At 45.2% G+C, this 20,294-nt stretch overlaps 1 protein-coding gene across 2 annotated transcripts in view; it reads left to right on the forward strand.

Annotated features, from left to right (window-relative positions):
• Positions 1-803: 803 nt before the first annotated feature.
• The window catches only part of SMARCB1 (SWI/SNF related BAF chromatin remodeling complex subunit B1), a 30,071-nt gene continuing 10,580 nt past the window's right edge, over positions 804-20,294 (forward strand). For both annotated transcript variants that reach the window (XM_070950303.1, XM_070950304.1), the window contains exons 1-3: positions 804-940; positions 1,111-1,222; positions 1,308-1,337. In XM_070950303.1, coding sequence (XP_070806404.1) covers positions 848-940; positions 1,111-1,222; positions 1,308-1,337 — 235 coding nt within the window. In that variant the 5' untranslated portion in view covers positions 804-847. The remainder of the gene's footprint in view (positions 941-1,110; positions 1,223-1,307; positions 1,338-20,294) is intronic.

Genomic DNA, 20,294 nt, shown 5'->3' on the forward strand with positions numbered 1-20,294 from the left:
TCCAAGGCCAAGGGGCCTGGGCCTCTGAAGGCACACAACACATGCTGAAGAGGTTTTCCCATAACATCATATTGGAGGCAGATTGGTCTTTCTGGTCTGGAGTTTGGGGGGAGGGATTTGGGGTGACGTTCAATGTATAACTTTCACGCCAATTTTTCCCCCTGATCTTTTGCTGCTATCAGTTCATTCTTAGTAAAAACACCTTTTCTCTAACTGGATAGACTCGGGGCTTCTCTTTCTTAGGATTTGAATGGCGGCAGACCTGACAGCTTGGCTCATCAGGAACCTATTCGATCTTGCCTTTGTTGCAGAGTTTGTCTCCCAGTTGATGCCAGGGTACTTACAGTCCCCCATTACTGTGAGGTAATGGGGGACTCACCCATTGTGAGGTGCTTTCTGCACATCTCAGCTCACGGACTACCAAATGGTTCATCTATTTCCTCTGCGTCGTTGGCTACCCTGCAGTGGACCCCTATGGCGATGCCACTTCTTTTTCCTTTTCCACCATTCTCGGTTTTGGCACTTCTCTAGAGGCGATTCTTTACGTTCATCGCAACTCCGTCTCGTCTTTTGTCTGGTCTGTTTTTCCTGAGGAACTCAAATCCTTCTGCAATCCCTTCCTTGCTCGGCCCAACCCGGAAGGGCTTCCACGCGCCGCCCACCGCGCAGCGACACCGCCGGAAAGCGCTTCCGAGGAAGCTCCGCGTCCCGGGGGGTCTCTCAGCCTCCGAGCGCCTCAGCGCGCCCCACCCTCAGCGCTTGGCCTGGTCTCCACAGCGACCGCCTCATCCGGGTCCCGAGGGGCCGCGCGTGCGCGTTGGCGTCGTGCGCTAGGCCGTGCCCAGCCATGATGATGATGGCGCTGAGCAAGACCTTCGGGCAGAAGCCCGTCAAGTTCCAGCTGGAGGAGGACGGCGACTTCTACATGATCGGCTCCGAGGTGGGTGGCAGACCGGGCCAGTGGCCGGCCTCCGCGGCCTTGTGGCGGGCAGTTCCGCCGCCGTAGTCATCCCCCCCATCCCCGCCCGCAGGCGCTGCCTCGGCCGAGCCCGCTCGCCCGCCGGCGGCGTCGTCTAACCTGTCGCCGGTGCCTCTTGTGTTGCCCTGCAGGTGGGCAACTACCTGCGGATGTTCCGCGGCTCCCTCTACAAGCGCTACCCGTCACTCTGGAGGCGCCTGGCGACGGTGGAGGAGCGCAAGAAGATCGTCGCCTCGTCCCACGGTGAGCCCCGCGGGGAGCGGCGGGGGAGGGGGCGGCGGCGTGGGGGAGGCCCGGCGTGACGATCTCTTTGCTCTCCTCCCCGCAGAGTCGCAGCGGAGCCACAGCCCGAGAAGATGTGAGTTTCCCGCGCGGGGGGGAGGGCAGCGGGGTCCTGCGGGGGGGGGGCTCTTACCCCGTGCGCAATGGCGCGGGAGGCGCAAGGCGGCCTGCCAAGCAGAAAAGAAAGCCTCCCCCTTTGGGCCCCCAAGGCAGGGCCGAACAGAGACGGCGGGAGGAGGTGGGTAGGCAGCGACCTAGGGCCGGGCGGGGCAGCGGCTCGCTTTGGGAACCCGCATGGCCTGTTTAGTTGAAGAAAAGCCTCGAAGGCGGCTCGACCGCGTGGCCGTTTTCGGAGATTGCCCTTCCTCGGCACGAAGAGCTTGGAAGCCGAGGTAAGGCGGCCGCGCCAGAAGGGAATGTAAAGTACTGATAAAGGAGAATATTTGGAGCGCAGGGCTGGCACGAGGGCTCCTGGATACTCTCCGACTGGCTTGTTTTCTTGCAGACGTTTCATGGCCCAACTAGGGAACATCATCAGGGGCAGAAGGGAGACGGGTTTGCTGTCAGTTTATATTCTGGTGTCTTTCCTGTGGATGGGGATGGCTTTAGAGAGTCTTTGGCTGGGCTGTTTGCTGTTGGCTTCTTGGTACTTTCTTGATTTTTGGTTTGATATTAACCTTGGAGTTAATCTATGCTGATTTGGGTGCTGACTGCTGGTGGAGTGGTACTTGGGGTCCTTTTTGGGCTGAGGACAGTGGTGGGATTCAATTTTTTAAAAACCGGTTCTATGGGCGTGGCTTATTTGGGTGAACATGGCGTGGAGGTCATGTGACTGGGTGGGCATGGCTATGTGTATAGGGACTCAGAGGGCTAAAAAAAGTCATTTCTGACCGGTCCTCGCACTTTTGACCGGTCCTTGCACTTATGACTGGTCATCATTTATGTCCGTTGCAGCATTCTTAACAACCGTGTCATTCATTTCACAACTGCGGTGCTTCATGTGACTGGGTGGGCGTGGCCAGGTGGTCATGTGGCATCACTTCTTTGCCCTAATAACAGTTTGCTGCAATGGTCATAAGTCTGAAAAACGGTCATAAGTCACTTTGTCCAGTGCCATTGTAACTGTTGTAAATCAAGGATTACCTGTACAAAAATACAAAAAGCTGCTTTGTTTGCAAAAAGCTGCCCTAAATACCAATCATTAGATTAGAAACTGGAGTTACAAATCAGGGAGGGTGCCAGAGCACCTTGAGGAATTAAAATAGTTAAAATGCAATGATAACTATCAGCAGCCAACTCTTGCTCATAAAGTGAAACCCTTTAGTAGAGAGGTCATTTTAGCTCTCCAGAATGAAGCAAAGGAGCAGAGTATCTGTTGCTTGTTAAACCAATTAGCAGAACAAATAGACACAGAACTAGTCAGATTTCCAAAGCTGCTTCTTTTCAGGAACAGAGATTAACATTTTTCCTTCCAAACAAAGCTGAATAGGGAAAATTATCCCATCACTAAACACAGGATTAAACTTCACCAAAAACCAGTTTTAGACCAAAAGTCAAAAAGGGTATGTAAACTCACGTTTGAATGTCAATCTTTCTAGCTAGCCAAGAAGCCTTGCTGAATGTCACTCAACTTGGTTCCTTGTCATTAAAAGCTTCTGCTTCGTTATTCAATTATTTCTTCAAAGTGATGATCATTGCACCCTGGCTGGAAGAACTCCAACAGGGGAGTATTTCCTCCCAACAGCGGTGTAAAAAGCTTAAAACAACCCTTCCCCGTTTAAGAAAGTCAAGCAAAAAAATCCCCTCCGGAACCCCTCCATAAGTCTAGGCATACTGCCGGAGAGGCAGTTTCTGTAAGCAGGGCAATAAAGATTAGGCTAGGATACAATACCAAATGTTGTAATTCCATACAGGATTAACCCTGTAAAGTGGGAAAAAACAAAAGGGAGATTTCTTTTAACAACCAGTTCTCCTAAGTACCTAACTACTTAACTACCCGTTCTACGGAACCGGTAGAATCCCACCACTGGCTGGGGGAGAGTCCCTTTTGCATAGTCTAGAGCAGTGATGGCTAACCTTTTTGCCATCGAGTGCCAAAAGCGGGGGTTGCACGGGGGGGTCACGCGCACCCATGCCCACATCCATAATTCTATGTGCCCTGCCCCCTATGCATGCATGCGTGACACACACACACACACACATCCCGCACTCCCCCCACTTTTGGAATGCGATGGCATGGGCCACCGGACTTCCGGTGGACCATAAGTCAGGAAACGAGCCGTTTCTGGCCTCTGGAGGGCGTCCGGGGGGATGGGGAAGGCCGTTTTCACCCTCCCCGGGCTCCTAGAAAGGCTGTGGAGCCTGGGGAGAGCGAAAAACGGGCCTTCCTCACCCCCCAGAGACCCTCCAGAGGCTGAAACAGCATGTTTTCTGACTTCTGGTGGGCACAGAAGGCCTGCAAATCAGCTGGCCGGCGCACTCATGCGCATCGGAGTTCAGCTCGTGTGCCCACCAATATGGCTCTGTGTGCCACCTGTTGCACGTGCCACCTGGTGCCATAGGTTCGCCATTACGGGTGTAGAAGATGTTGTTAATGTCCATGTGTCTATTGATGGCAGGGTGGATAAAAATCAATGATTTTTTTAAAAAAAATAAAAAAAATCAGATTTTTTTGATTTAAATCGGATTTTTTTTATTTTTATTGAATTTATTTTAATAAAAAACTTGGGGTAAAAATCTATCGTAAGATAGTTTTCTATTTAAGATACATAAATAATTTAGTTTATTCAGCATGAAATGGAGCTTAGTTATGTAGCATGAGGCTGTATATTCTGCAACACTGGGACTATGGGTGAGTCAACAGTGGGTCAAAGGAGTAGCAGAGATGACAGTTGCTCTTTAAAAATTATGATTTAAATCGAGTTGATTTAAATCAAGCCTTTTTACTAGTGATTTAAATCATGATTTAAATTGTGATTTAAATCAACTCGATTTAAATCAAATCCACCCTGATTGATGGCTGATTTGTCAGAGTGCCAGGCTTCTAGAAATTCCCTGACGTTTTTGGACTTGGCTTGGTCTAGGATGGTCACATTTTCCCAATTGAAATGATGGTTAAATCAATCTGTATGTTGTGAAATAAAAGAATTTTCATCATGTCTTCTGAGTCTGACTGCTAGTTCTGCCAGTTTTCTGTCTATTCATCCTACTAGTGGTTGTTGCAGACTTTACATTGTGTTGTAGATTAATGCCCCCCCCCCCAACCTTTTGAGCACCAGGGACCAGACCTTCCATGGAGACACATTTTGAGTAAAAGGGACGTGGTTTCACGTGCTGCCTGCATCCCATGGATAAAGCTTCACTAGTTGGCGCGGCCCAGTTTCTGGCATGCCGCGCACTGTGGATTGGGGATCCCTATTATAGATGACTCTTTTTTTTTTTTTCTTCTGGGGTTGTTAGGTCCTAGGGTTGCTTAGGATGTTTTGAAGGGCTCGAGTTGGCTTATGTGCTCTGCTAATTCCATGTGGTTGTATTCTCTTGGTGGTTTTTGAGATATTCTTGATGTATGGCAATGTAATTATTTTTAGGGTTTGTGTTGGTTGTGCTCCAAAGGTGTTTTTTCAAATGAGCATCTGGACTTTCTTGTTTTTCTTGTTTTTCTTGTTTTTCTTTTTTTTTTAATTGAAAAAGTTTTACAAATACAAATATTTCCCCTTTCCCTCCCTAGCCCTCCCTTACCCTACCCACCCCCCATGGCTTCCCCAGGATCAAATCCAAATCCAAATCATGCTATATAATACTTTACCGCCCATCTATTCTACCCCCTGTGTGTTATACATTTTTTCCTGACATTCTAGTATACTATCCTCTGTAAACTATACATTTCTAGACAACATTCATCTAAGAATTATCAGGTACTTCCTAATTTAGTATTTATTCTACACATAATCTATCCATATCCTCCTCTCCCTTACATAAATCTCTTGTGTCCGGTCTTTTATATATGTTGATAACTTCACCATTTCTGCGAGACTGGCCACCTTCAGAGTCCATTCTTCAATAACATTCCTTTTCCAGTATAACCTAACCTATCACCATATACCATATCAGTTTTGTTTCACCCACTTTCCCGCAGGTGCACCATATATAATTATTTATAAAATCTAAACAATCACATCAGATCCTTCTTCCAACAGTGTATTTAGTGTCTTTAGTTGCCATCTGCCCCCATCATTGAAGAGTACTTTTATGTATAACCACCACCCTCCGAGTGATTTTATATTTATATTCCATATATCTTCTGCAAAGTCTTTCATCTAGATCAGTGGTCCCCAATCCCCGGTCCGCGGACCGGTGCCGGGCCGTGGAGTACCTGGCACCGGGCCGCACAGCGGCCGGGGGACATGAACGCTGCAGCGCAAAGGCTCCTGGGCCGTGCGCAAAAGCTCCTGGGCCGTGCGCAAAAGCTCCTGGGCCGTGCGCAAAGGCTCCAGGGAAGAGAGCCCCGCGCAGGTACGCACGTGTGGCCCAAAGCTCCCACCCCTGCGCGCGCTCAGCGGGCCATGGTAAAATTATCAAAGGCTGATTGGTCCGCGGCGATAAAAAGGTTGGGGACCACTGATCTAGATTATTAATTCCATCGACCATGTTAGGGTGACAACCAGATCAACTGCAAATGCCCTTGTTCCGTAGTCCTCTTGCCTCATGATTATTCCCTTCAACATACACATAATCCATCTTTCTTAAAATCTATAATAGAAAGTTCCAATTCACTCAATTACAGGCCTTCTCCACATGCTTAAACACCAGCACTGCAGGGATCTGTTTATTCTTCTCAAAATAGTCCAATAAGTCTATAATTTGCCTCACATTATTTTTCATATATCTGCCTTCTATAAGTCCTGCATAAACATAAATTGGTTCTTAGATAACTGGCATTGATCTGTTGGGTAATAATTTTACAAAAATTTTATAATCCATATTCAAAAAAAAATATTGGTCTAAAACGTTCTAGTTTTGTGGAACCTGCTTTTTTTCTTGCCTTGTGCTAGCTTGAACCTCTGCTGTTGTTGTTTTTCGGGAATTTGTTTGTATGCTGTTCGAGTTGTATGCTGATCTTTAACTTTGCAGGACATCAGATCAAGATCCAAAGCCGCTTCCCTTGTGTTTTTAAGTAATCCACCTAAAACCTTTAAAGGATGATCCGAGCATGGGTCATCCAAAGAGCCCCCTGTGATTCCTTGTATTTCCATTGGCTCCACCTCTATCTGCTTCCACTGGACTTCAGTCTTTTGTTCAATTTGCTTTTCTTTATTTCCCTCCTGTATTCCTGACGCTGACAATATACATGGAGATGTTGAGCCAGTTTTAAAAACATTGCGATAAAATTCTTCCCCTTTTTCAACAGTATTTAATCAATATCTTTCTCCTTGATACGTCAATCTTATGCCAACTGGGACATCCCATCTATATGGAATCTGTTGTTTCTTTAGTTCAGTCACCAAAAATCCAAAGTCTTTTCTGTCTTTTAGCATCTTAGGCGGCAACTCTTTGTAAATCCCAATCTGCCTTCCATCCACTTGTAAGATAGAAACAAAAGACTTTTGCAAGATGTCATTTCTTATTCTTTTATCTGTAAAGTATATCACTACATCTCTGGGCAATTGCCTTTGCCTTGCGACCCAAGAATTCACTCTATAAATCTTGTCAATTTTAGACAAAACCTCTTCAGAGCTAACCTTTAACATCACAGCCAAAGCATCAGCACAAATCCTTCTCAAATCTCTGTTGTTTTCCTTTATCCCCCTCAGTCTTACAGCAGATTCCATAAATTTGAATTGCATCATTGTTACTTCATTTTCAATCCTTTGCATTCTATTGTCCACATTATGGATCTTATAATCAATTTCCTTCATTTTAGACTCTACTTCTAAACTGAATTCTTCCATTTTTTTATCAATCTGGACAATTACTTCTGAGAAGCCAGTCAGGACTGTCAAAATATCTCGTTTCATCTTATCATACTTTTCTTGAACCAACTCCTTGGTTTCCTGTTGAAATTTCTCAGACTTCTGATCCATAGCCACCTCTTGTCTCATCAAAGCCACAGTAATAAATTCCTTCAAGTCTTTAAAATTCTGGCTTTGAATCTGCGAGCTTAAAGACTGCTCTTGTGTCTTATAAATAGGGGAGCCGCCCCAAACAGCTTTATTATCTAGCTTTAAAGCCATGCTGCCACGCAGACCAATTCTTTTTAAGAAGAAAGTCTTCTCTCCCTTTTTACCAGCATAAAATCCTCTCAGAGTTAATCAAGTCTCTAAGGAGATAGAACATAAGAAAAAAAAACTTTTCCCTTCTCTTGTAACCAGCGTTGTTATTTTAGATACTTTGTAGCATACTGAAACAATCAGGCAAGTCCACTTTCACTTTCAGCTTTTTTTTTTTTCTTTTCAAGCAGCTAAAGCCGGACGCCATTTTAAACTTTCACTCTTCTTCATTCTTAAATCCAATCACAGGGCTAATATGTATACTTGCAGTTTTGGTTTCCAGATCCGGATTTTACCCTGTTTATTTAGATAAATTATATTTACCAATAATAATAAACCAAATAATTTCCCCCACATATTCCTCCAAACCACAACTTAACCATTTCTGCTTTCAACACAATATACAATTAATAGTATCTCAATTATTACAATTCCCTAGTTAAATAGAGCTTTTTTTCTTTTGTGTTTTAAAATCTTGAACTCTCCACTTTTTCCCTAAATTTCCCATTGTTTGCACCTACCTTTTTTGGTGAGGAAAAAGAAAAGAAATCTGCCTGCCTAATTTTCCAACGTTGTTGCAACAGCAAAGCCAACAGCCTGCTTTACTTTCAGTTTCATTTTTCAGCATAGCTAGGGAGAAAAAAATTGCTCCAGCACTCTTTGCAAACAAGCAGCAGAGCCTGAGCAAAACAGCTGAGAGCAAATCAGCTGAGAGTCGGGAGCCGCGAAGCTCCGTGGGCCAATAAAATTACAAAAAAACACCGAACCATTTGTTAAATTGCTGGCTCGCCCGCCCCTCGACCACCACTATTTATTGGCAATAAATAGTGGTGCGAAAGGGCGGGGCGGAACCGGCAGAATCCCACCACTGGCTATAGGGCGGCCCTTTGAAGCCCCGCGGCAAGAATTTAAACAGTTTTTTTTCCTCTAGCCATCAGCTGGGACTCAGGAAGCAGCAATAGATTGAGAGTGGGCGGGGTAATCGAACGGCCGGCGATCCAACAGAGCAGAAAGTGAGGGTGAGTGAAGGCGGGGGGCGAGAGAGGGCTTTGGCGACCCCTATGAAATGGCCATTCGACCCCCAAAGGGGTCGCAACCCCCAGGTTGAGAACCACTGACCTACATGAATGGTATGTCACCGCCAAAGAAGCTGAGATCGATATGGCCAGAAACCAGTATCGAGCGGGGCGAGCATGGAAGAAATCCCCCGCCCCCAATGGAAGCAAGAGCCCATCAAACCACAAACTACATTCTCCCTGAGATCTTCAGCCTGTTTCAAGTGTGGAAAAGAGAGGCACCGAGCTGCAGAATGTCGCTCACAAACACCTGGCCGGAACCACTCACCTGGGGAGAACCTGGCAAAACCGAGTCGGCGTGGGAAGGAGACTGCCCTGAGGAGCAGGCAGACCACAGAGATTCCATCCCCTCCCTCCTTTGGGGAGGAAACCCTGGCATCTGAACAGGAGGAATCATGCTCATTCGGAAGCGATCCAGATGGTGAGCCACTGGTAAGCAAACCAATTAAACCGCTTACCCTCCCCTTAAGATTATTTATCCCAAACCGGGACAGGGAGATAAGTATCTCCACTCTAGTGGATTCAGGGTGCACCCGTTGTTTGATCAGCCCAACCCTTGTAGGAAAGTTAGGGATTAACGTAAGAAAACTGAAAAACCCTATTGCTTTCTGCCAACTAGGTGGGTCAATAGCAGGAGGGGAACCAGCTTCTTTTGCCACTGAGCCTCTATGTATAGGCATCAGAAGCCACGAGCAGAGGCTTACATTTATAGTGGCACCTGGCATGGAATGGCCGTTGGTTCTGGGACTTGCATAGCTGAAAAATCAATTGGAAACAAGGCATCATAAATTTCCAGAGGAATGTGACTTTTGCTGAGTATCCACATAAAGGAACTGAGGGGGCAGAGAATCGAGAAACAGCCATGCCTGGTCACGCCACACCAACTGAGGGCATACCCATAGAATACAAGGATTTAGCTGAGGTTTTTAGCAAAAAAGCCTCAGATGAGCTCCCCCCCCCACCGCGCCACTGACTGTGCAATAGAAATCTTACCCAGTGCGAAACTCCCTAAACCCAAGATGTACAGCATGCCACCGAGGGAGTTGGAAGAGCTGAGAACATTTATTGAGAAAAACCTAGCAAGGGGTTTCATCGAACCAGCCCGACCAAAAATTGCAGCTCCAGTGCTATTTCGAGAGAAAAAAGATGGCTCAAAACGTCTCTGTGTTGATTTCAGAAACCTCAATACTATCAGCAGAACATGTATCCTCTCCCCGTTATGAAAGATATGCTAGCAGACCTCGCTAAAGAAAAATTTTTCAAAGCTGGACTTAAGGGAGGCTTACTACCGTGTCAGAATTAAGGAAGGGGATGAGTGGAAAATGGCATTTAACACCCCCCTCGGCTGCTACCAATTCAAGGTGCTCCCCTTTGGGTTGCAAGGAGTTCCTACAGTGTTTATGCAGTTAATAAATGAAATGCTGCATCAACATTTATATAAGGGGGTCCTGGTCTACTTGGACGACATTTTAATCTATTCCGAGACCAAAGCAGAACATGTAAAACTAGTCAGGACAGTTTTAAACAAACTCCACTCTGCCAAACTTTACGCCAAACTTTCCAAATGTGAATTCCACCAGGAGAAGATTGACTATTTGGGATAACGCATTTATTTATTTAATTTATTCATAATTAAATTTATATACCGCCCTACTCCCGAAGGACTCAGGGCAGTGAACAGCCAGAAAGTAAAATATACGTAATACAAACGTTAAAAACCATTTAAATTACATTAAATACTTTGACCAGATTTAAAACACCCCAATTATAAAACCAATTTAAAAACAATTAAAAAGGGAGGTTAGGCCAGACCAGCCTGCTGGAATAAGAATGTTTTGAGGGTGCGGCGGAAAGTGTGCAGATCCGGGATCCTCCGTATCTCCAGGGGGAGCTCGTTCCAGATGGCAGGTGCCCTCACAGAGAAGGCTCTCCCCCTGGGGGCCGCCAGTCGACATTGTTTGACCGACAGCACTCTGAGAAGACCCTCTCTATGGGAGTGTACTGGTCGGTGAGAGACTATTGGTGGCAGAAGGCAGTCTCGTAGTTACCCCGGTCCTAAGCCATGGAGCGCTCTAAAGGTGGTAACCAAAACCTTGAAGCGCACTCGTAAGACCACCGGGAGCCATTGCAGCTCGCACAGGAGGGGAGTCACATAGGAGCGCCATGTTGCTCCCGTAACTACCCGCGCGGCCGCATTCTGGACCAGTTGGAGCCTCCGGGTGCTCCTCAAGGGGAGCCCCATGTAGAGAGCATTACAGTAGTCCAGACGGGAAGTGACGAGGGCATGAGTGACCGTGCGTAATGAGTCCCGATCCAAAAAGGGATGCAACTGGCGGATCAGGCGAACCTGATAAAAAGTCCTCCCAGTCACAGCCGTCAAATGCTCTTCTAAAGACAGCCGTGAGTCCAGGAGGACACCCAAGTTGCGAGCCCTGTTCGTGGGGGCCAGCGACTCGCCCCCAATAGTCAGTGATGGCACCAACTGACTATATCGGGATGTCGGAAACCACAGCCACTCGGTCTTGGATGGGTTGAGCCTGAGTCTGTTTCTCCCCATCCAGATCCGTACAGCCTCCAGGCACCGGGACATCACTTCAAGGGCATCATTGGGGTAATCATGATTTCACACCAGGGAGTTGAGATGGAACCTCTAAAAGTGCAGGCTGTACTTGATTGGAACCCTCCATGCACATGTAAACAGTTACAGAGCTTCCTGGGGTTTGCCAACTTTTACCGCCAGTTTATCCCTGCTTCCGCTCAGATTGCCCTCCCCATCACCAAGCTCTTAAAAACGAAGGGGGAGTTCAGTCCTAAACCAAAGCAGCCATTGAACCGGACTATGGAATGCCAGGCGGCGTTTGAAAAACTTAAACAACTGTTCTCAGCAGAACCAATTCTAAAACACCCAGACATGGAAAAACCATTTGTCATACAAGCAGATGCCAGCGATGTGGCAATAGGAGCGGTCCTGCTTCAGAAGAATGAGCAAGACCAACTACAACCCTGTGTTTACACATCCAAAAAGTTGAATGAGACTAAGCAAAGGTGGGCTATTTGGGAGAAAGAGGCTTCTGCAGTTCGTTGGGCGTTGTTAACCTGGAGGCACTTCCTAAAAGGTAGTAAGAGTCCTTTTGAAGTCTGGACTGATCATAAAAATCTAGAAGCCCTAAAGATCCCAAGGAAACTCTCCCCAAAACAAGTACGATGGGCTCAGTACTTTAAATGGTTTGATTTTACTCTAAAATATCTCCCGGGGGAAAAAAACTTTCTGGCAGATGTGCTATCCAGAAAACCGCAATACAATAGTGCAAAATCAGACATAATCAAACCCATGGTACAAAACAATCAACTAGCTGCTAAAATAGTCACCAAATCGCAGGCAATACAAGAGACATTGATGGGCAATAACACCACACAAAATTTTAAACAAGCATTGGCCACTGATGAATGGTTTTTGAACAACAAATCCAGCTGTCTGATGAAAGAAGACTTGGCTTGGGGGGGAGGGGTAGTTGTATGTTACTGCCAGCCAAAGATTATGCTTAATGGCCTTGATAGTACAGGGGTTTAGTGCACCCTGTTATTAACACAGCTGCCTGCAATTTCTGCAGGTTCGAATCTCTCCAAGGCTCAAGGTTGACTCAGCCTTCCATCCTTTCTAAGGTAGGTGAAATGAGGACCCAGTTTGTGGGGGCAATAAGCTGACTTTGTATAAAATATACAAAAGAATGAAGGCTATTGCTTAACGCATTGTAAGCCGCCCTGAGTCTCCGGAGAAGGGCGGCATATAAATCAAATTAAAAAAAAAAAAATGGTAAGGTGCCACGACTCCAAATTAGCTGGACATTTTGGGTTTGTGAAAACTTTATACCTGAATTAAAAGACAATTTTGGTGGCCATCACTAAAAAAAGGACATAGAAAGCTATGTAGCTAGCTGCCCGATTGGTGCAGCAGCAAAAAGATGCCAGGGGAAATCCCCAGGTCTATTGGAGAAGGTAGCTGAGCCTTCAGCGCCTTGGAGAGAGAATCCTATGGATTTCATCGTGGAATTGCCAAACAGTGAGGGAAATACTGTTATTTGGGTCGTGACAGACCTATTTTCAAAACAGGCACATTTTATACCCTGCCAAAAGATCCCAACTGCTAAAAGTTTAGCCAAATTATTCCTAATACACATTTATTGACTTCATGGGGCTCCACAAAGGATCATCTCCGACAGAGGGGCTCAATTCACCTTCAACTTTTGGAGGGCGTTTTTGGGCTTACTTGGTACTGGCCAGGGGTTGAGCACATCCTTTCATCCTTGTACTAATGGTAATTCTGAAATTTTGAACTCGGTGCTAGAACAATATTTAAGATTGTTCATTAATTTTCAACAGGATAACTGGACCGAACTTTTGCCTTTTGCTGAAGTTGCGTTTAATAATGCTGTACATTCAAGTACTGGTTTTACCCCTTTTAGAGTAGCAACAGGCCGTGATTTCAGCCCCATGCCTGAACTACCCACGGAAGAACCCACCATCCCCTCACTTAAGGAGTGGATGGATAATTTGCAAAACACGTGGCCAGTGGTTAGACTAGCTTTAAAGGAAGCTAGAGAAGCTTTTAAGATTCAAGCTGACAAGAAAAGGATGGAACCCAAACCTTTTCATATTAGAGACAGAGTATACTTATCTACAAAATTCCTGAAATCATTACAACCATTGAAAAAACTAGGGCCAAAGTTCATTGGACCTTTCCCCATCACTAGAATCATCAATCCAGTAGCAGTTGAACTACTTCCAAAGACACTCAGGCAGATCCACCCAGTATTCCATATCAGTTTACTCAAACGAGAAGTAATCTCATCCCTCAGACCACCTGCATCTACACCACCTGTACCCATCATGATTGAAGGTGAACAACACTTTGAAATCAAGGAAATCCTTGACTCTAGGATCCACAGAGGGAAAATCTGATACTTAGTTGCTTGGAAACATTTACCACCAGCACACCATGAATGGATCGTAAGAGCCTTGGTAGTACAGTGGTCTAAGGCACCCTGTTATTAAGCTGATTATTAAGACCAGCTGCCTGCAATTACTGCAGGTTCGAATCTCGCCAAGGCTCAAGGTTGACTCGGCCTTCCATCCTTTCTAAAGTAGGTAAATTGAGGACCCAGTTGTGGGGGCAATAAGCTGACTTTGTATAAATATACAAAAGAATGAAGGCTATTGCTTAGCGCATTGTAAGCCGCCCTGAGTCTCCAGAGAAGGGCGGCATATAAATCAAATTTAAAAAACAACAACACCACGTTAGGGCTCCAATCTTACTGAGAAAATTTCACTCCCAAACCCCTAACAAACCTTGTTAATATACTATCATGAAATTTTGTGTTTATCTGGTTTTTTTTACAGGTGGACCCTTTTGTTTTCTAAGGAGGGTAGCATGTCAGATCCCTAAAAGTGATACTGCCATTCAAGTGGAGGAAGGGGGAGACTTGGATTCAAGTTACTAGCATGGCCTGTGTCAACAGATATTTTACAACCTATATCCTGGCACCAAGGAAGCCTGAGATTCCCTTTACCTGCAGGAATTTATATGATAACCATGTGGGTTGTCGCACTTTAAAGGGTAGTGGTGGGAATTCATGTTTGTTCGAGTTCTCAAAGGAAATAGTAAAGAAAACATCTTCACACTTGTGTATTGGCTAAAATCTGCATTCTGACTTAAAGGGAGGGGTCTCTACCACTTTAATCCTACTGCTTTGCCTAAGGGCATTCAGATTGTGCTTTAGCTGGATGGCTTTCACTTCTGCTTAATAAAAAAATCCTTTTGAACAACCATGTTTCAAGAGTTCTTACTTTCTTAAGTTGGAATTTCCTTATGGCCTTACTCCCCGTACTTAGTAAAATTTTATCCAGTTCTGTTGATTCTATTTTTATACCCCATTCCTTTTTATCCTTCATACATTTGGATTGTATTTGTAGATATGCCCACCACTCTAATTCAATTCCCTCTTACTTTAAATTATTCCTTGATTTCTTTATATGTAACACCACCTCCTATTTTAATGAGATTTGGATGCGTGAGCATTTCTACTATCGATATCCAGTTGGGGACTTCTATATAGTTACTTCTTTTAGTCTTGATCCAAATATCTAAAAGTGCCCTCCTGATGCCTTTGGAAGTACTGGTGGATTTTATACTTCTCCCAGAGGATAGCGTGCCACCCTATTTGAAGATCATATTTAGATTGTAATTTTTTTATTGCCTTGGGTAATTTATTCTTTATAACATTTTTGGCTTTTCTTGGTACATATAAATGTATACCTTGATTAATTTCAAGCAAAAAGATGTTATAAACATCTTCTACATTTTTACAACCTGAAAACAGACAGTGCCGATTTAAAGATGCAAAATCGGCAGCTCTTAAATCATAGTTTGCTGTTTTAAAATTGTCTAGTGTTGATCCCGGATTATCTTGGTGTTGGTTGCTGGAGGTGTTATATTCTAGCTTTTCTTGTTTCTTTCCTAGGGTTTTTATTACCTCTTTTGTATGCTGTGTATATGTTGATGATTTCTAATCATTTATTCAGTCAATCAATTTGTATAGATGCCCACCTCAGCAAATGATTCTGGGTTGCAAGAAATTTTAAAATAAATTAGAAAATGATTTCTCAACAGAAATAAAAACATTAGAATATAGAGAAGCCAAGCAAAATATTGTTGATTGCCAGCACAAAGAAAATGAGCCCCTTCAACACTCAAGCCCAGGCCTGGGCACAGAACCAGATATTATTTCTTTGCAAAAAGCCAATAGGGTCGGGACCATCTAAACTCCTGGAAAGCAAATGTGGCAGAAAAAGAAGGTCTCCTTGGCCTTGCCGGCTGGCATTCCCTAAACAATGGGACCCACAGAATGCCCATCCTACCAGCCTGGATCAGATAGGTAGAATTCACTAGAAAAGTGAGGTAATCCAGACCTGGGTCAGGTAACCCAGACCTGGGGCATGAAAGGCTTTAAGGATGGCAACCAGTACCTGGAATTGCACCCAGAAACACATTGGCAGCCATCTCGTAGAGGGTCAAGTAATGGTAACCCTTTCCTAATCATGTGACTGCATTCTGCACCAGTTGAAGCTTCCAAATGCTCTCCAAGGAGAAACCTCCATAGAGCACATTGCTGCAGTCAGACTAACCTTAGTTCTACCTGTGGAGAGCTGGGTTTGTCTGAATGCCAGCCTTCCAGAAGTCCCCAGCATATTTGGATTTCACTTGGCCTAAGATGCTAATAGTTTCCTAGCTAAAACTATTGATTTAGTCAGCCCCTGTGTTGTGATTCTCTTCTGTTGGATGCATATTTCCATATCACTCTTCATGAAATTCCCCCTCTTTCTTCTCGGTATCTCTTATATAATGGTGACCAGAACACAGAATTCCGGGTGCAGTGTGGTCATTGCAGCGTAGAATGGATGATTACTTCCCATGACTTCAGCACTGTACTTTGGCTGATGCAGTTGACTAAATTACGTATTTTTGTGGCTGCAGCACACTGTAGATTCATGTTTAATTCATGGTTTCCAGTGGCCCTCAGATCTTTCTGATAAGTACTACTGTTGTGCTAGATACTACCAATCTGCTTTTTCCTACTTAAGTTTATTTTATTAAGAAGGAGGCTATGCTTAAATTTATCATACATGTTACTGAAGTCTATAGTACGCTATTTTTTAGTGTACTAATCTAATCAGTTATTACAGAAAGTAAAATCTATCTGACACCTATTTTTAACAAATGCTGGCTAGCTTCTTGTAACCATCTTATGTCTTTTCCAAGTGCTTGCAAATCACATTGCCTGATTATATTTTCTAGGATTTTCCCAGGCACTGATGTCAAGCTGACTAATCTATAGTTACCCAGGTCCATGAGCCTTAGGTAAAGAAGAGAGTTCTCAAGGCAAGATTTGAGTTTTTAAGTAAGTTCTATGCTTGTTGAGATACACTTATACCATACAATGGAAGTACGGTATTGCATTGTCATCAGTCTAGCAAAACATGTTTTTTGAAACCATAGATTTATCTCAGTTGGGCATCTCAAGGACCTGCATGATTTTGGAATAAATCAATATTTGTGGCAGCCAAGGTAGATAAAAAGCGATATTCTGGAATATTGGGACTCGTTGAATCAACAGCGAGTCAGAGGAGCCACTGTGGGACAGAGATGACAGTTGCTCTTTAGAAATTATCATTTAAATCGAGGATTTAAATCAAGCCTTTTTACTAGTGATTTAAATCATTATTTAAATCATTATTTAAATCGACTTAATCTGAATCAAATCCACCCTGGTGGCAGCAAATACTTATTCAGAGCAATGAATGATGATCTACTTGTGAAGAAAGAAAAAGAAACAAGCTGTGTCATCTTGATACAGTGCAGCTGGCTAAGTATTTGAACTCCTTTTTGGAAGAGAACCTCTTAATTAACTTTTGGAAACTTAAATGAGGAAGATTCCAAAGGAAGGATGGCTGTTCCATGAAACTGAGGCTTAACAAAGAAGCAGCTTCAGTCACCTGTATTTTATAAAGGTGGGAACCAGTTAGAACTGGTTCCCACCAGAATCTCACAATGGATGGGTTGATTTCAACTGGAAAAGGTGGTCCAAGGAAAGAAGAGTGCTAGGGCGGCACTGGAAGAGCGCTGGGGTAGCAGAGGACTTCCCCTTTCCCCTGCCCTGGCTCCTCAGCCTCAACTTTGCTCCTGAAAGCCTGCTGGCCACTTGTCTGGTTGAGCTCTGTCAGAGCTTGTTCTGGGAGAGACCCTTGGAGAGCTGAAGGGAGGCTGAGGGCAAGGGGCGAGGAGAAGCTGATCTTTGACTTCTCTCCCAAAAGCGCTCCTTGGGTGCAGCCACTTCTGCAGCAGGATACGCGCCCCAGGCACCTCGCGCTGGCCTTCCAAAGGGTGTAGCAGCAGCTATCCACAATTTTTTTACCGTTATTTTGTCCCGACCCATGTGGCCCAGTATGGTGTTAAAAGTTAACATTTCTGAAATGTTAACACTGTACTGGGCCACATGGGACGGGACGAAATAACAGTAAAAAAATTGTGGATAGCTGCTGCTACAGTAGCCTTCGGAAGGCCGGTGCATAGGGTGCATCGCTTGGCCTCCTGCTTTTGTGGCTACAATCGATGGCAAAAGTGGCCGTGCTTGCTGGAGGCAGCGGCCAGAGCGGCACCCACAAGGCAGCTGTTCTGTGGGCAGAATTGCCTGCTGTGACTCACCGTTGGCTTCACCGAAGGCAATTGGCTTCAAAAGCGGCCACGCTTACTGGAGGCAGTGGCCAGAGCAGCTCAGCTGATCTGTGGGCCCTGATTAAGGGGCCGAGCAGCCCTGAGGGGACCAGGGAAGGGAAGGGCTGCCTCCTGTGCTGGCCATGGCCACCCACTTCAATAGGGCTTATTTTGGGGGTAGGGATTATATTAAGAATACTCCCAAAAATCAGGCTAGGCTTTACTTTTTGAATAGGTCATATTTTCAGGGAAACACAGTAACAACAACCTCAAATACCCCCCATTCCACCCAATAGTACTAACTGAAGATCAGCACTGTAGGGAGTTTCTCACACACAGCTCCTCCAGTCCTTCCTGTGTTTCCATATCCCTTCTGCCACACCACTACAGTGTGATCCCCACTGCTCCCCCATCTACAAGCATCTTGTCCTGAGGGCTCCAGGGTATAATAGCTACTCTGGTCCTTCCACCTAGAGAGCTTCCCAAAATATCATGTACCATATGTAGGATTTCATATGCTATGTCCTCTGGTCAAATACAGATGCTTGAAAAAGGAAGTAGAAATTCCTAGTCAGAGTTATAACTAGTGAATGCAAATTGTTTCTCTCTGAAAGGCTTTCTTCCCATGTTTCTCACATCTCAACTGTGTGGTCTAAGATAAGTCAGTATCATCCTTCATCTTTTTTTCTTAGCCTCTCACATGAGGGCAAATGTTTTCCAGTCACTTTATTAGAATATATCCTATAGATATGCACAGACACATGTGGGAGATACAGGAAGAGAAGCCAAAAGAGGGGAAAATTCCCCTTTTTCCCAGAAGCCTCTGGGATGAGAAGCAAAACATTTTCAAGGAAAAACCAAAGAAGTCCAGCTGCCTTTTGGAAAAGCACCTTTGGGATATCCATGACCTGGATGATTGAGAATCTCTGCAGACATTTTCATCTCATGCCCAGATTGAAAGGGAGTTGGAAAAGAACTCCGTGGAAACCTCTCAACTGCTCCAATGTCATTGCCTTCCATCTTTACCACACTTGAGTCTTGATGTCTGTATTGATCGTTGCCACAAGCTTTCATATTTTGTTTGGTCTCAAGCCTGTCAGTTCCTTTCTCAAGGAACTAAAGACTTCTTTTTATTAGCATCAGGCATGCAATTATGATAGCCGAAAGGTTATCTGTCTTCTCTAGCTCCCTTATTGTCTCCTTTGTTCCCCATGTTTTCCAGGTCCCATCAGACGACATATTTTTAGGAAAGAGACCTGGAGCATTCCCATTCTGTTGGATGGGACAGGCTGAAACGTCTATAACCCTTGCCCTATATCATGTAGGGCAGGGGTGTCAAACTCAAGGCCCGCGGGCTGGGTCCGACCTTCGGGGTGCTTAAATCCAGCCTGCATGGCTGGCCTGGAAATATCAAAGGACCAGCCTGTGGGGCCTCTGGTGGCTAAAACAGGTTGCATGCGCCTCCCCGTGCCTCATTTTCACCCTCCATGGATTCCTGTAGGATTCTGCCAGCCGAAACTGGCCCAAAAAAGGCCCTGAAAACAGCTCGAAAACGGGCCTGAAAACAACCAGCAGAGTGCTGCAGGAGGCCATGGAGGGTGAAAACGAGGCATGGGGGGGAGGGGGTGGAAGCGCCCCGTTTTGGCCGGCAGGGTGCTGCAGGAGGCATCCGTCCCGCCTCCCCCGCTCACCCCCTCTGCCAGCTCACAGAGGAGAACTAGATTATTAGATTATTGCAACGCGCTCTACATGGGGCTACCCTTGAAAAGTGTTCGGAGACTATAGTTGGTCCAGAACGTAGCCGCGCAAGCTGTCGTGGGTGCACCTAGGTACACCCACATTACACCAGTTCTCCATGAGCTGCACTGGCAAGCGGCACTGGCTCCCTATTGGTCTCCGGTCACAATTCAAGGTGTTGGTTATTACCTTTAAAGCCCTACATGGCTCAGGGCCAGGGTATCTTCGAGACCGCCTTCTACCGCATAACTCCCAACGACTGGTAAAATCCCACAGAGTTGGTCTCCTCCAGATCCCGTCAGCTAAACAATGCTGGCTGATGGGCCCGTGGGGGAGGGCCTTCTCTGTGGCTGCCCCAGCTCTCTGGAATCAGTTACGTCCTGAGGTCCGGACCATCCCCACCCTATTGGCCTTCCGAAAAGCGGTGAAGACCTGGTTTTTCTGGCAGGCCTGGGGCCGTTGATCTTTCTCTTGCGATCCGGCGAGATCCGGCCATGAATGGTGTCAATGAGTTTTAATGTTTTTAATTTTTAAATGTTTTTATAATGATTTTAAATGCATTGTGAGCTGCCCTGAGTCTTCGGAGAGGGGCGGCATACAAATTGAATGAATGAATGAATGAATGAATGAATGAATGAATGAATGAATGAATGAATGAAAAATAAATAAATAAATAAATAAATAAA

This window comes from Pituophis catenifer, unplaced genomic scaffold (genome assembly GCF_029215685.1).
Source record: "Pituophis catenifer annectens isolate HBS135680 unplaced genomic scaffold, rPitCat1.0.hap2 SCAF_10, whole genome shotgun sequence".
NCBI classification, from domain to species: domain Eukaryota; kingdom Metazoa; phylum Chordata; class Lepidosauria; order Squamata; family Colubridae; genus Pituophis; species Pituophis catenifer.